Raw genomic sequence first — 15,981 nt, 5'->3', positions numbered from 1 at the left:
GGGAAGACTTATGGGCACAGTGGGAGGGAGAGTGAAGGCAGAGGAAATGGTACCTGGGATCTGCCTCCATGAACATCTGATGCAGTGTCATGCATTTAACGTCTAGGTGCCACTGTGTACACTTCTGAAAGAGCTGGAATTTTTATCTAGTTTTCAAGAACTATGGTAATGGCGTAACTTATGCCCAAAGTTAGCCATGAAGGAAATTTCTATCTTGAAATTCTAGGATTTGCCAGAGTAGGCGGATCATCCACTCCCAGTTCCATCCCGATGGATAACCTTCCACACCTGGGCAGCTCATCATCCTGAAATCTGATCTACGTCACGTAGGTGCAATGAGCTCTTAGATAGAACTATGTTCCTATCCCAATTCAAACGCAGAATAGTGGTGTAACCTCAAGTAAATTAAATAACCACTCAGCTTTTGTGCAATGTAGCAAGAACTAAACCATAGGGTTTATGTAAGGATTGAGACAATGCTTGTAATGTAGTAAGGACTCAACTTCCCACCACTACCATCTGAAATCAATGTATGTAAAACATCTTCTACATTCTTCCAGGGTTTATGATAAATGGATAATAAATGTTTATTCTCTTTCAATGTCCAAACCACCTCCTATTGCCAATCATGCCTGTGGATCACTTTGAGTTCCTTAGAGGAAGCTCTGATGGAAATATATCTCATTATCAGGGCAGTTTCCTTCTATCAGAAATAAAACCCTATGGGTCAACTATTACACCTGCAGTCTTAATAGTCACATAAAAACCTCTCCTTTTATTTCAGTGCTATATTGGAGCTGACTATTGCCTCACAAATATCTTCATTTTTCATATGAGATTTACAATTTTACCCCCTGTGACAGAGCAAATGGCAGTTGAGGGTCCCTGTCCCTTGAGGGTAAGCACGAGACCTCTCTGTTCTCCAGTCTGACAGCCTCAGCCGAGCCCTGAAAGCTGATTGCTCATCTCCAAAGACTCTTTTTTGTCTCTTGCTGACTCATCCTCCAACTGGTTATGAACTAGACAGAAGCAGCAATTTTTCCTCCCTTCAGAAAATGCCAGCTCAAGCAGGTGATGTCTTTTTTCTTCGTCTGTACCGCATCTCCCAAACAGAGGAAGGAAAATGCCACTTGGCTGACAGGGCCATTTTCACACTGATAGTTTAAATACACCACCAGCTGCCCTCCACTTCCAAGACAACTCAATCGGAGCAAACCCGGTTCTTAGCTCCCCCGCCATGTACATGTTTGTAAAAATAACCAGTGACTTCATGGTGCTGGCCAGAATGCAGATTTCGCTTTTTCAATACCTGCTAGTGTTGCTGTTCATCAAGGAGCTACCAAGTGTTCTATGAACCTTCTTCCATGGTTTCTATTGCATCTCTGAAAAGCTGGTCGTCAGCAGAGTTTCTTTGGCTTTACAGATAAAGGAAATACAGTATACACCAAGAGATCGTTCATGATCATTCAAGAAGTTTAATTCAGGTCTTCTGAGGAACAAATAAGAATTCATTTCCTGTTTTGAATTATGGTCCCAGGTAGGAAGGAAACTGGCCAACTTACCATGCTACCCCTGCTTGAACGCTCCACTCTAAAATGAGCCAGGGAAGCAATAGAGACCACTGTCCGCTATTGCATTTATTCTAAGAAAGCAAAATTTCACCCTGAGATAAACAAACTAAAAAGGGTCACTCCATCTAGCACTAGTCGCAATTTGGTAAAACTTTCAACTCCTGCCTGTGAGTTACTGACTCTCCCTTTAAGTATTATAATACTGATGTCTGCAGATATGCAATGACTAGGAACCCTCGCAGACACAATCATGTGAGAAAATCTTGTTTTCCAGTGTGAATAGATTGATTGTAGCCTTGGTTATTTCTTTTGATACCTATGGGATTATTCTGTGTGACAAGTCAGTTCTTCTGAAGTCTGGACTCCCTTGTAGTGTCCCATCAATTGAGAGAGGGATGGGGGTTGTGGGGCAGGAACTTGTTTCCTGGCAGGGAGGACTACGTCATCACTGCCATCATTTAGAATTGCTGGAGTCCAGTGATAATAAAACGTGGGCCTCAACCACTGCCCCACCCTAGGGTATGCCCCTGATCCCTTGCAAAATGTGATGAGTAAATATCCCTTCTCTTTTCTTTATGCTTTTGTTCCTCAGTTTTCTTTTCGTAACCCCCAGATGACGAGATTGGTCAAGACACCAGGGGGAGTAGAAGAGAGTGATCATACCCTCTCACTTTGAAAAACATGCCAATGACTGAATTATGTCCATCTGTTCCATGGAGTATCATTTCTATCACCACCTCTCCCTCTCTCTAAGATCCATAGTTTTTAGTTTGGTAGTTAGTAATGCACATAAATTCAAATCAAAATGGAAATAGCCTAGACTAACATTAAGCTTAGGTGCCAAAATTGAATCACAATACAGGAAACTCAGGTATAAGCAAGTCTGACCTTTTCAATATCGGGCTCCTAGTAAACACTCTCGCAAGAAACACGATCTTGGCTTAAGCTGTGTTTCCTTAATAGGCTCAAACTTGCTTTCCACTGTCAATTTTCCAGATCTCTAGGTCGTTATAATTCTTTCCTGAATTTTCTCTTGGCCAGTGAAGACACAGGTTTAGATTTGGTTTGTCACTCAACCTTCTCTGCCAAAGTGTAGAGTGAAGGTGTAAGAGCTTCCTACCCCTGCTGGGTCAGAGGGGGTGTGGGTGGTCTGCGTCAGGTCCATGGCTTACTGCATATCTCTTTAATACAATCCTTGTGTCTTATTCTTCCAGCTCTTTCTGACTTTCAGCAGGCTCTGCCTGAGGTCTTGACTGGGCTCAATTCCCAAAAGTCTTTTTAGCACTGCCTGGGAATTTCTTAACATCCAATAGAGATTTTCTTTCATTCTTTCTTTTCTCTTTTTAACATTTGTATAGCATAAGGTGAAACGAAACTAAAAATAAAAGGAGAAGCAAGAGAAGGGACGAAAAGTTCATTGAAAACTTCAGTGAAGCAAAGGAACATAAGTAGAATGGAAGTGATGTTGCCTCTGAAGTCACGGAGGGGACTGGGAGGCTGATGTCTTACCTGTGCTGGACCTCTTCCCATCATGGTTGTTTTTTGTGCCAGAGAGCCTGTGGGACTGCAAGGTAGAGATGAGGCAAACACTACAAAAGAACACAGAGCATTGAGGGGCCTCAGTGGGGGTGATGTTGGCTCTGCATTAAAGAAACCCTTCCAAATGCCTGGTGCTCCATTAACGGTAACTTGGATGTTCGGATTGGAGGGGACTCAGATAGAGAATCAGCATAAGGTTAGAAAGTAGAAAAGCAGGACCTCCAAAAAAAGAGTGGAGAACTGGCCCATCCTCTCCCTGGCAAGGAGGAGAATGAGGAGCCTGAACCAAACATGGGTGAATGCACAGCAGCTGACCCAGGACTAGCAGGGATGGGCTGGAACAGCATCACACACCCAAGAAGGGCAGTCTGGGACCCACAGGAGCTTCAAAGTGTCAGGTCCAGAGGGAAAGGCGGAGCAGCCAGAATTGAACCTGAAGCAGATAATCTGATTCCAAGGTCATGCCTGAAAAAACAGTCACAACACCCAGGCAAACTGAAGATGAGCCACGCAAGCTTCCCCGAGGTTCTGCCTGTTACAGGGTACCTGTGGCCAAGGGCAGAAAAGAAACTGCTGAAGTCTGCAAGCTGGTTCAGCATCACAAATAAGCCTTCTTAAGAGTTAGCATGGTTTAAGCATCTTTGCAGCTGTGAGCTTCCTATCAGAAAAGCAGATACACTCCATTCCTTCAGAGGGATACATCATTTACCAGCAGCAATTTCTCCCTTAGGCCTCCGTGTGGAGGACACAGTGGGCAATGTCCTCAGTTTGAGTTTCACGAGAAATGCAAAGGCCACGATCCAGGAGCTACTTCTTCTAAAATACTCCAATAAAACCCAGACACAAAATATAAAAGAGTGGCTCAATGGTGGCCATTCTGCCAGAGAGAAGCCAACAGGAATTGGTGATCCTGTGTGTAGGACTCCAAACCACCCGCGGGAATTTTTTCCTGAGCTCCAAGAAGGGCAGCAGCCCCTCTGGGGACAGGGATCGGGTAGCAAGTGGGGATGGCATGCTGTGATATTAGGACTAATTACAAAAGCAGCATATTATTGATTCAGCTCTGGGAAAACCAGCTTCTCTTGTGCAATCAAAGCCCACAATAGAATTTCTATTTCTTCCCTTGGGGCGAGAGGGGGGAAGGCAAAGAGGGCACAGAATCCTGCCCTTGAGTTTTTTGTGGGGTGAAGATGTGAGAATCTTAGCTGTGCCTGCACCCTTCTCTGGACACCAAAAAGTGAAGGCGTGGGCTACACTGGGAGCAGCAGGTTTCAGACTTTTCCCTCTGGAGGCTGTCTAGGGATCTGAAATTTCCTTGAGGGGTTCTTCTTGACTATATGATATTACAATGTAGAGTTAAATTGTGCTGTTGCCTTGGAGCCACTGACATTCTTGGTCTCTTCCCCCTGGTGAAGGACGGTTTTATTGCTTTTCCTCACTTTGGGGCTCATAATATTTTCTCTGAAGCCATGCTCACTCTAAATGTGATGTTGTGATAATTTTACGTAATTACATTTCTCGCAAACTGTATGATTTTTAATGGTGATTGCTTGACATATGCAGGCAGTGTCTGGAAATGGCAACCCATGAAAGGAGATGTTAACAAATGTTTAATTTTCCCACTGCTCCTGCCATACTGTCCTACTGGCCACTGAGAAGTGAGATGGACTTAACTCAGTGTTGAATATTTTAGAGCTCACCTTTCCTACCATCCTCCTTGCTACACAAACCGCATTCATCCAACACTCTCACATATTTTCGTCCTGAGTGAGAAAAAAAAAAAAAAATCGCACAACGGGAATATCACTTCCACTCATGAAGCCCCCAGCCCGAGGTCACAGCTCAGAGGCAGCGGTGTCTGGGTAAGCGTCAGCCCAAGAGGGCAGTGGGCAGCCCTGACAGCATTTTTCACACGGTCCTTGCTCTTGGACAGTGAACGGTGCTTGTGGAAGCATGTCTCTAACCCTGTGGTTGTGTGTGTGCCCTGCAGTCATCAAGGAGTGGCAGAAGAGAGGCGGGCAGCCCTGGCAGCTTATTGAACCCGTGGATGGATTCCACCCCAACGAGGTAAGCGCAGTCATACGGTGGCTGCTGAAAGCTGTTAGGTCATTTTTTTAATATAATGATACATCCATGTGCTTACTTTTATCCTGTTTTATTCCAGAAATAATTTGAGGTAACATACCCACATGTGTAAGAGAGGAGATTCAATAAAAATAAAGTGCAAATCAGAGTAAAAGGAAAATAAGGTAGACATGATACCTGGCTTCCTGACCTAATGTCTACAATTCATAAAATGTTTGCAACGAGGTCCTGAGAAACTGCTGGTGAGAGCCTGCAGAATCAGCTCTGTGCTTCCTAGGTGCTGAGGCAAGAGGGGCATATGTTGTGGCCTCCATAAGATAAAAAATAAATCAAATATTTAAACAAAAGAAACACAAAGATTCCTGGAAGTGAGAACTGTGAGAAATTTCTTCTATGGATCTTTCTAGAAAGTATGCTATATGAGAGGAGAGCAGTGTCCTTAGAAATATGCCGCAGTAAGAGCTGTTTCTTGTGTGGAATCCCAAGGTACGATTCTGGAAAGCAGCTCTACTCTGGCCTCTTCACAGAGCAAAGGGAGTTGGAGGATGGACTCCGTCCCCTCCCGCCCTCCTATCCATTATCCTGACTTCAACCAGGGAAGCTCCACTTTTATCTCTTATACGTACTGGACTTGCTCATGATATTTCTTTATTAAAAAATAAATAAAAGAAGAAGTGGGGAGTAATTCTGCAACTTTTAAAATTTTGAAAGCAGGTCCTCTGCAGGAGGGATGGGCCATTTACCCTTAGGCAATCCTCCACAGCTGTAATCTTTCTGACCCAGCCTTTGGTAAGTCTGATGCAGCAGTGACAAGGGTCCAAATTTGAGGAGCACTCCTGGTGTGCTCTCCTGGTGGCCTTGATCTCGGTGGTCAGCCGGGCCACAGGGAGTGCTGGTCATTCCCCTCAGGATCCTGAATGGAACAGCAGCCCACTTTCCCTCAAGCTCTAGGATGAGTGAGTACCCATGGACAGTGCTAAGAATTGTCTGAAAGGAAAGCAAAAAGAATGGGGGCCGGCCTCATGGCCTAGGAGTTGAGTTCAGCATGCTCCACTTCAGTGACCCAGGTTCGCAGGTTCAGATCTTGGGTGCAGACCTACACCATTCCTCAGCCATGCTATGGTGGTGACCCACATATAAAGTGGAGGAAGGTTGACACAGATGTTAGCTCAGGGCTAATCTTTCTCAGCAAAAAAAAAAACAAAGTAAAAAAAAAAAGGGTACCACTCCATCAACAGATGAGCAAAGAGTGGAGTCCCACAAGTGCTGGGTAAATTTTAAAGTGAGTATTAAATGCCCATCTCACTGTTGTAAATAACCAAAAAGATAAATCTAAGTAATGCACCTCAGAATATCTCACTTTCCTGTGTATCATTTGGATGAGTTGATCCAAGAGAAGTATTGCTTAGAATCTGGTTAAATATTAAAGCCTGGCCCCCCAAAAATGATGTCTGTGGTTTTAGAATAGTTAATGTGGAGACCTACTGTCTGGCAATGATTACGTAAGTAGTTCTTGTCATTCTTTTTACATAAGAGAATTTTACCCTTCTGGTTCTATAGAGAGTGGGGATATGAAGAGATTGTCAGACCGGGAGTAATTAGAAACAAACTAAAAAGAAGAGGATCAACGACAGCTAAGTTTTATCCCTGAGGACATATTTCTCTGGTCTATCAAAAGACTATCCTGTCCCTGACTCTTAAAATAACATTTTGATTCAAGGTCTGTCAAACTGGGCTCTATCTTGCACTCAGCTTTGCCCAAAACTGATTATTGAGAACAGAATCAAAAGCTGGATGGAAATCGGTATGTGCCATAATCTTATGTCATTCCTGAGAGATTTGTTCACATGATGGTAGTGCGTGATAGAGTGGGCAACAGTGTGGATCCACTACTAAAGTGGGTGACCATGACTAAAGCCTGTTTATCACGGATATAGAGCTGAACATCCAGATAGCAACTTGCCACCCAAAAATGTTTATTGAGTGCCTACCTCGTATCAAACACAGTGAGAATTCAAGAGTGAACAACAAACCTCCCCTGCCATTTAAGGAGATTATAGTATAGAGTGGGAGAATGACATGTAAACAGATAATTAAATATAAAGTGGCAAATGCTTCCAATTGTGCAACACAGACGCTATGGGAGCATTATGAGGGATGGGATGGGAGAGAGGGGTATTAGAAAAGGTTTTCAGAGAATGTAACTCAGAACTAAGACCATGAATTAGTCAAGCAAAGGGAAGAGAGGAGGGGTTGCAGAAAGTGTTTTGAGCACAGGAAACTGCATGAGCGAAGACCTGAATATGAAAAGGAAGCATGGCACATGGGAGAAAATAAAAGTGCTTCCATACGGCTGGGACATAGAGTATGAAAGTGAAGCTGAGAGAGAGGAATCAAGAGAAGTATTCAGGGACCAGATCCCACGAGGTCTGCACAGGGCTTGAACTTGACATTTTTCCTGTGGCAAATGAGGAGTCATTGAAGGTTTTTAAGCAAGAAAGAAAAATATCCAGACTTGTGTTCTGAAAAGATCCCTGTGGTAGCAACATGGAGAATGGTTTGGTGGAGGCCAGTCCAGAGAGACGGAGACCTGTTTGGAGGATGCTTCCGTGTGTGACAGGGTAATGGCCTGAACAAAGGTAGTAGCAGTGAGGAGAAAGAGAAAGGTTTGCTTTGGAGAGATTCAAACAGCTGAATCACCAGAACGTGGTCATTTATTGAATGTGAGAGTGAAAGAGAAAGAGATGCTAAGCATTACACGTCTTTTATGACTTGGGATATTGGATAGATAATTCCATTGCCCACTGAGGTAAAGAACACAGGGGACCTGGTGGAGTTTCAAGAGAAGCTTGACACAAGTTAGATTTAAGGAACCTACAAGATGTCCAAATGGGGGTGTCCTTTTGGCAGATAATATACAAGCTTAGAGCTCAAGAAGGGATCTGGGCTGGAGATACAGACGTGAGCACCATTAGGAAAGAGTTGTGACTTGAAACCTTTAAGAGGAGCCTCTGGAAGTCCCGGCACACTCCCCTCCAGATGATGTGCCTTACAGCACAGGCAGTGTTAATGGATCCTTCTAGACCATGGGATAGCTATGGGAGTCCACATCTTTTCCATCTTGAAAGAGCCAGATGGGCAAAGTTGGTTCTTAGGACCCCAACCTTATGGAGCAGACATAATACCAACCAAAGGAGCAAACTCAGATCTTTCTCGAGTGCCCCCCTTACATCTGAGCAAAAACAGCTGGCACTGGCCCCTCACTACCAAGGGGGGAGCAGGCTTTATGTTAGTGACCTATTTCTTCCTAAAACCCCTCTAGAAAAGCAGGAGGAGTATCTAACCACTATTGATTCAACTGCTCCAATTTTCTTAGGGAGATAAGTTTAATAGGTAAAAACATGGATTATGCAGAACAGTTCAAATTTATGATTGATACCTGATAATTTTGAGCCAAATTATATTCACCATCTCAACTCTTTGTTATATTTTAATGGAAAATAAACAAGCATAGAAAAACTCCCAGAATGACAGCTGCTTTACCTTTTCATCACACTCTCAAAATGTAGAACCAAAATTTAAGAGATATCTTCTTTGACATAAAAAGGGAAGTAGAAGGTTGTAATGCCTAACTTGCTGATTGACTGGATTTGTGGGTATGAGGGAGATGACTCACAGGGTTGGGCAACTAGATAAAGAGAAGTGAAAAATACCAAGTCAGGGAACTCGGAAAAAGGGGCAGACTTGAACAATCTGAATTTGGGGTGCCTGCACAATATCCATATGGAACTCTCCAAATGGCCATTAGATCAAACTAATTAGTTCTGATCTCAGAAGAGGGATCTGGCCTGGAGACACAGGTTTGGGAATCACCACTGAGGTGATTCTCACCACTGAGGTGATACCTCTGCCTCTGCTGTACGGCACGTCATCTGGAGGGGAGTGTGCCAGGACTTCCAGAGCCTCCTCTTAAAGGCTTCAGGTCACAACTCTATCCTGGTGGTGCTCACGTATGTATCTCCAGCCCAGATCCCTTCTTGAGCTCTAGGCTTGTATATTATCTGCCGAAAGGACATCCCCATTTGGACATCCTCTAGGCTCCTTAAATCCAACTTGTGTCAAGCTCCTCCTCAAACTTCACCCCATCCCCTGTGTTCTTTAACTCAGTGAGCAATGGAATCATCTATCCAATATCCCAAGTCACTAAGTCTAGTTGACAGCTGGAGACATTTGCAGGGATGAGATTGGCCCAAGAAGTCAAATTGTGAAGGAAAATAAATATCAAAGAGGATTAAGACTGAAAATGTGCTTTATCTATTGTTGCATACCAAATTACTTACAACAACACACATTTCTTCTCTCACAGTTTTTGTGGGCCAGGAATCCAGGCACAGCTTAGCTGGGTCTTCTGCTCCGCTGTCTCTCCCAAGTTGCAATCAATGTGTCTGCCAGGGCTGGATCTAATTGAAGGCTTGACTGGGGAAGAATCTGCCTCCATGCTCACATTTTTGTTGACAGAATTTAGTTCCTTGAGGCCTGTTGAACTGAGGGTCTCAGTTTCTAGCTAGTTGTTAGTAAGAGGTTACCCTTGGTTCCTTGCCATGTGGACCCCTCCAATATGGCAGCTTGCTTCATCAATGAGTGCAAGTCAAAAAGGGAACAGAGTCTGCCAGCAAGACAGAAGTCACGACTGTATGTAACCTAATCACAGAGTAACATCCCACCACCTTTGCCATATTCTAGGAGTTCAAAGCAAGTGATAGGTCCCACCACACTCAAAGGAGAGGGATTACACAGATGTGACTACCACAAGGTGGGAACCTTTCCCCATCACAGAAGGGTCCTCTGGAAAGAAGACCTCGGAGATCATTAGATTCCTCTAGTGAGAGCAGGTGTAGCAGAGAGTTGGGAATAGCAGTCAAACTGCTGGCAAAATGTAAAGAAAGTTTAGATAATGATATTGCAAAGACCCAAGACCAGATTTGTGGCCTATGGAAGCTGCAGCAATTCTACCTGTTCAAATGCCCACTTTTTAAAATCTTTGCAAAGTTAGGCATCTGAAGAGGCACTTAAAAGATCTCTGAGCCTAAAAATTGGACAGTAGTAAACAGAAAATTTTGAAAGAGCCACAGGCATACATCAAGTCCAGTTTCCTTGGCTGCTCCAAGACCACTGAGCTAAACATGCCTGACGCCTCCTGTCTTATCAGCTTTGCCCAACAAAGCTCTCTGCAAAACAACCTCCTCTCCTCTCCTAGTGCCCATAACAATTCAAACCATCCTCCTAAACTCTTCCTGCAGGCAGTAAGTTTTCCACGATGTCAATCCCCATCCCCTCTCTTGAGCCCTGCACCCTGTACAGTGCTGGAGGGAGACATAAGAGATGTAATCAATGGATTGGTTTTAAATAAGTTAATAGCCTCCAGCTCTTTATTTGTCTCAACATGTAAGCTCCTTGGACCCCAAGGTCTTGGGCACACTTGTGAACTTCCTCAAAAAAGGGAGTTCTCTGGCAGTGGAGACGGTGTAGAGGGAGGGCCTCTGGGCCAGGGAGCCCTCAGACAACAGTCACTTCAAGCTGGCCCTGCCCGCGCATCAGGGACCATGTCTGTTCAGTTTGCTTTATACACCAACTAGAAACAGTGGTTTTGGTGATGACGCTGAGTCAACACAGAGGAGCTGGAGCTGGGAATTGACATTTTTCCTTAAATGTGGGTACGTAAATCCATCTTACAACGTTATCATGTTGTCGGTTTACATGTTTAAAATTAATTGGGACCCAAAGTAACCAAGTCCAATAGACAGCGTTTCTGGGCAGATTCAGAGGCCACAGAGCCTTCCCGTGGTAAGGGCTTCCCTGCCAGCGTTTACAACACTCTTGCCAAGAGAGCCCGGAAGTGCTCTCCCTGCAGGAACGTAAATCCAAAGGGGATTCTTCACTTTGGTCTCATAGAGCCTCAGAGTTAAATTTAGCAAGGGTTCAACTGAGAAGGTATCAAGCCATGGTTAAGCTTTTGGCAAAATCTATATAATCTTGCTCCAAATTGCATTTATTCCTTAAAAATATTACAAAAAGGTAGTTACTATTTAGGTTTGATTTTATGTTGTCTTATTAAAGAGTTCTATTTTGTAGCAAAATGCATACAATTAACTTTCGAAGTGGGTTTGTGGAGGAATCCCAGATTATGTCCAGCTGTGACCACTACTGAGCTTCTGCTGTGTCCAGGTGTGTCTCATGAACTTGTGGGTGGACATGACAGAGTGTATTTGTTTGGAGGACCAGGGAGTCCCCTGGAGAACTCATCATAAGTACAAATATGATTAAGCAAAGAAATATGGCTCAATTTAAAAATTGTTATCAGAAAGGAGAGAAATTTTAAAAGCCATATGGTGGCTGCCACCGATCAAGAAACCCCACGAGGTCTCCATGGACTCATGCCTGAATCCTGGGGAGATCAGGGGCTGAAAGTACAAACTGAAAGAGCTTTTCACCAAAAACTTGTAGAAGACAATGGGTGTTAAGTTACCCTGATTTTTCACCCTTCTAAGAGAATTTGAAAGAGAAGCAAGAGGAGCCTTCACAGCCGACCAGTGACCACCATGTGGTTTTGGCACTGTGAGGGCTTCCAAGCAGCAGCAGCAGGCAGACAGGTGGGTGGCAAGGTCCCACAGAAGCCCTGGGCCTGCAGGGCTGCCTGTAGAAAAGCACCAGTGCCCATTAGACATGGACTCACCCGGAGGAAGGGCCACACCCACTAGAACTGGCAGTGGTGTCTGGACAAAAGCAGCACCATCCACATGGCAGCTATGTGGACTCTTTGCAGCTGGGGCCCTGCAAGAGCATCAGGCAGCTGAGCCAACTACCAGGAAGAGACACGGAAGGGTCTAACTCTGTTAACCAGAAAATCCCACTTCACCAGAACCCCCCCGATTGCTGGCATTCTGCTGCACCTGATTTCATTCCATGTATGTGTTCAGTGGGGTTAGTGAGTGAGGCAGCCTATGAATCCCTCCTGTGCTGTAGATGTGTACACTGCCAGGAGGAAGCTGTCTTGGTCCCCCGTCCTGAGGACAAATGCTGGGGAGCTGTGTGGCAAAATTTTCCATTGATGAAATAAATGAGCTTGCATCCATCTGATGGAATAGCATGCATGGAATAGAAACAATGATGTAGATCTACCTTTAGTGACACAGAGATATGTTTGTAATATAGAGCAAAGTAAATAAAAGCAGATTACAGATTGTGGGGGCAATTACTCAACTGTATGCATTTGTCAAGACTCATGGAACCAAAAAGTGTTAATTTTGCTGTATGTAAATTGTACTTCATAAAGAGCAGGTTATAAAATGATATTTACAGAGGGATCCAATTCGTGTGTGTGTGTCCATGTGCATCAGAAGGGCTCTACTCCCAATGTTAACAGCAGCTGTCTATTATATTTACACATGACTTTTATTCTGTTTTTCTCTTTTTAATTGTCTTTTTAAATTTTTCTCAAACGAATAGATATTGCTTTAATATTTTAAACTATGAATAGGGAAGCACAAAAGAATACTCAGTTCAAGGAACAGCTAACTTGAAGTAATGAGGGTGAAGGATGGCTGTGCGTCGCCCTGCACAGTGTGTCATGGGAGTTACACGAGGAGGGGGGTTATAAGAGAAGCCCCATAGAGCTCAGGAAACATTCGTCAAATGAATGAATGATTCTAGTGAGTCATTTTACCACAAGTCTCTAGATTAGTAATAACAATGCCACTCTCATTTTAGACCCGCTATCTTAGCAATGCACACTCATAAATATTTTAATCTCCGTTAGAGTGATAGCCAACTAATTGCTTTCAAAGCAAACAGCTACCACATGCTCAGATCTGAGCTCTTGCATGTTAACTTTCCTCTTCTTACCCTCACCCCATCTCCTCCCTTAGTAACTTAGATTGGGAAATAAATGACCACAAATGCCTTGGTACCAGATAATTGTTAGGAAGACAGCTTAGGTTATCAAGTTGAAAGGCAGAAAACAAAAAAGGAGAATCAGTAATTTTCCACAGACCTGGCAGCAGCCTCTTTTGTTAAGAAATAGCAGGAAAAACAGCCCCCAGACCAGCCCCCTGTCTTTGAAGACACTGATTGCTCAGTGTGTGAGAGATCATCAGATCCGTCCCGAAAACCTGCCGCTTGACAGTCAGCCTCTGTGTGCGTGGGTGTGGGTGTATGCATATGCGTGTGTGTATGTGTGTGTGTGTGTGTGTCTATGATGTGGGGGCAGGGATTGTATATGGTATGTGCAGTATGATATGATACATGTGTAGTGCTGTGTTGTCAGGGCATGAGGGCATGAGGTGTGTGTATGTGGTATATGTGTATGTCGTGGGGCAGGTGGGGTATGTGTGGAGTGTGTGTGTGTGTGATGTATGTGCTATGTGTGTGTGTAGTGTGTGTGGTGGGGGCAGGTGGGGTGTGTGTGTGTTAGACAACACATGGAGAGCATTAAGATTACATTGTTGGATGGGTAGAATTGTGGGTCCGCCTCAGAAGGCTCAGGAACATATTAAAATGCTGGGAATAGTTCATGTAGTGTCTCAACCAGTTTTAGTTTCTTTTAAGAACTGCTAAAATCTCACACACAATTTAGACCCTGAAGGTCCTTTAGATCATTTACTCTAGTCCGCTCACTTTGCAAATGAGAGAACTGCAGACGGCGGAAGAGGGCTGCCCAACATCACCCAGGGAGCTGGCGGCACTGCCTATTGGAATGGTGAGCAGGACTGCCCTTTGGAGACCACGTCCCCGTGCCTCTGAGTAAAGTCGGGGACATCCTGAGCATCCACCCTGAACAGCATGTTCCCCTCTGAGGACTTCAGCAATCACATTTATTGTTCAGCGTTAGAAAACCCTGTGGAGATGTAGCCATCTGGGGCCTGAAGGCCTGGCCAGGCCCCATTTGCTAAATGAGGGCATTATCTGCAGAGGAAAACTCCTCATCAAAGGCATGTTAACAACAAGCCAGAGGATTGGACAACCAAGAATGGATCCTGCTAACATTGTGGGTAAAGGGAACCCAGAACAATGCAGCCAGAGCGTGGGCTTTAAGCTGGGAAAGCTAGAGACAGGTCTGTTGTGCACTAAGCCAGTGATTGCTCGCCCTGGCACTCCAGCCACACTCTCCACACTCACAGCCTCCTTCAGGGTCCCACCTCTACCAGGTGACTTGTCCAGGCTCCTCTCTCAGGCACCTGTCGTTCCCCACTGTGCCATTCTCTTCCACACCTCTGAGCCTTTGCACATGCTGTGTCCTCCACCATGTGCACTGTTTCCCACTTGATCCGTCTGGTGAACTCCTCCTTGAAAATCCAGCTCAGCCATCACCCTCTTCAGAGAGGACCTGGCCCTTCGCCCCACCCAGCAGAGTTGGCTCACTTTCCCCTTCCAGCCTCTCGCAGCCCTCACTATAGGTTTGGTGTTGTCAGTTTGGGTGTCTTCTTCCCTCACTAGATAGACTGGGGGTTCCTTACTCACCTCTTCATCTCCAAAACCAAAACCTTAGGCCCGTAATAAACGTTAGCTGTCCACAGATGAGTGACTGGCTTTCTGAGAAAGTGTATTTGTTATCTATTACTAAATAACAATTACCATAAATGTAGCAGCTTAAAACAATACACATTTATTATCTCACAGTTTCTGTGGGTCAAGAGCGCTGGCACAGTTTAACTGGGTCCTCTGCTTACGGTCTCGCAAGGCTGAAATCCAGATGTGTCATCCAGGACATGTTCTTATCTGGAGACTCAGCTGGGGAAGAATTGCTTTCCAATTCACTTGGGTTGTTGGCAGAATTCATTCCCTTGTGGTTGTAGGTCTGAGGACCCAGCTTCTTGCTGGATGTCAGCTGGAGGCCACCCTCAGGCCCTTGCCATGTGGGCTTCCAGCAAGTCCTCCTACTTCATCAATCCAACAAGGAGAGTTTCTAGAGTGAGACTACTAGCAAAGCAGAGTCTTACATATTGCTACATAATCACTCAAATGACGTCCCTCCCACGTCAAAGAAGGGAGTTATACAGAGACACCAGGGTATGAATCATGGGGGCCCATCCTAGAGTGTGTCCACCACACAAAGAATAGAGTAAACCTTGCTGGTAGATTCTTTGCTCTGTGATAATTTCCCTTTCACTCCTCCTCTGGGTCCTCTCTTGCAGGTGGCTTCGCTGCTGTTGGCAGATGTCTTCTGGAAGAAGGTGCAGCTCCAGTGGCCCCAGGTTCTGGGAAAAGAGAATCCATTCAACTCTCAGATTGAAAAGGTGTTTGGAGACCAAGGCGGGCACTGAGTCCCTCAGGGACGTGCACTCCTGGGAGCACGGGGAGGCGGAAAGTTGGGTAAACTCACTCAACAAATAGTTACAGGCTGCCATGTCACAGGCTCTTAGGACCTCCTAGGCAGCATCTTTGCAAAGTGGTTTTCTCTCATTTTAGAGTGTATCTGAGTGTGATTCTGTGTGCTCCTGGGGTCAGTTCCTCTCCAATTGTCCCTCAAATAACCTTTAATAAAGTGCTTTGGGTGCCATTCCAAGCAAGAGAGTATCTGTGCCTTTTAATGGTTAATTGTTCTAAAAACAAATAAGAAATTCAGGGGTGTTTGGCAACTCACCCAGGGTCTTGGTGAGCTGGGGAACTGATACCCCTGTTGTTGACTTCCTTAAGATGGCCGCCAAGCTGAGGCTTCTCCTGAGAAGGCTGCTGGCTGGCTGCCGAGTCTCACACACCAGAACACAAAACCATAAACACAAAATTAGGC

At 44.8% G+C, this 15,981-nt stretch overlaps 1 protein-coding gene across 1 annotated transcript in view; it reads left to right on the top strand.

Annotated features, from left to right (window-relative positions):
* Window positions 1–15,756, top strand: part of AOAH (acyloxyacyl hydrolase) — a 180,808-nt gene extending 165,052 nt beyond the window's left edge. Inside the window, exons 20-21 of the mRNA XM_001501241.5 lie at window positions 5,101–5,177; window positions 15,386–15,756. Of these exons, the coding sequence (XP_001501291.1) occupies window positions 5,101–5,177; window positions 15,386–15,514 (206 nt within the window). The 3' untranslated portion in view covers window positions 15,515–15,756. The remainder of the gene's footprint in view (window positions 1–5,100; window positions 5,178–15,385) is intronic.
* The last annotated feature ends 225 nt before the right edge of the window (window positions 15,757–15,981 follow it).

Source organism: Equus caballus, chromosome 4 (genome assembly GCF_041296265.1).
Source record: "Equus caballus isolate H_3958 breed thoroughbred chromosome 4, TB-T2T, whole genome shotgun sequence".
NCBI lineage: Eukaryota > Metazoa > Chordata > Mammalia > Perissodactyla > Equidae > Equus > Equus caballus.
This window is presented reverse-complemented; position numbering and strand designations above follow the sequence as displayed.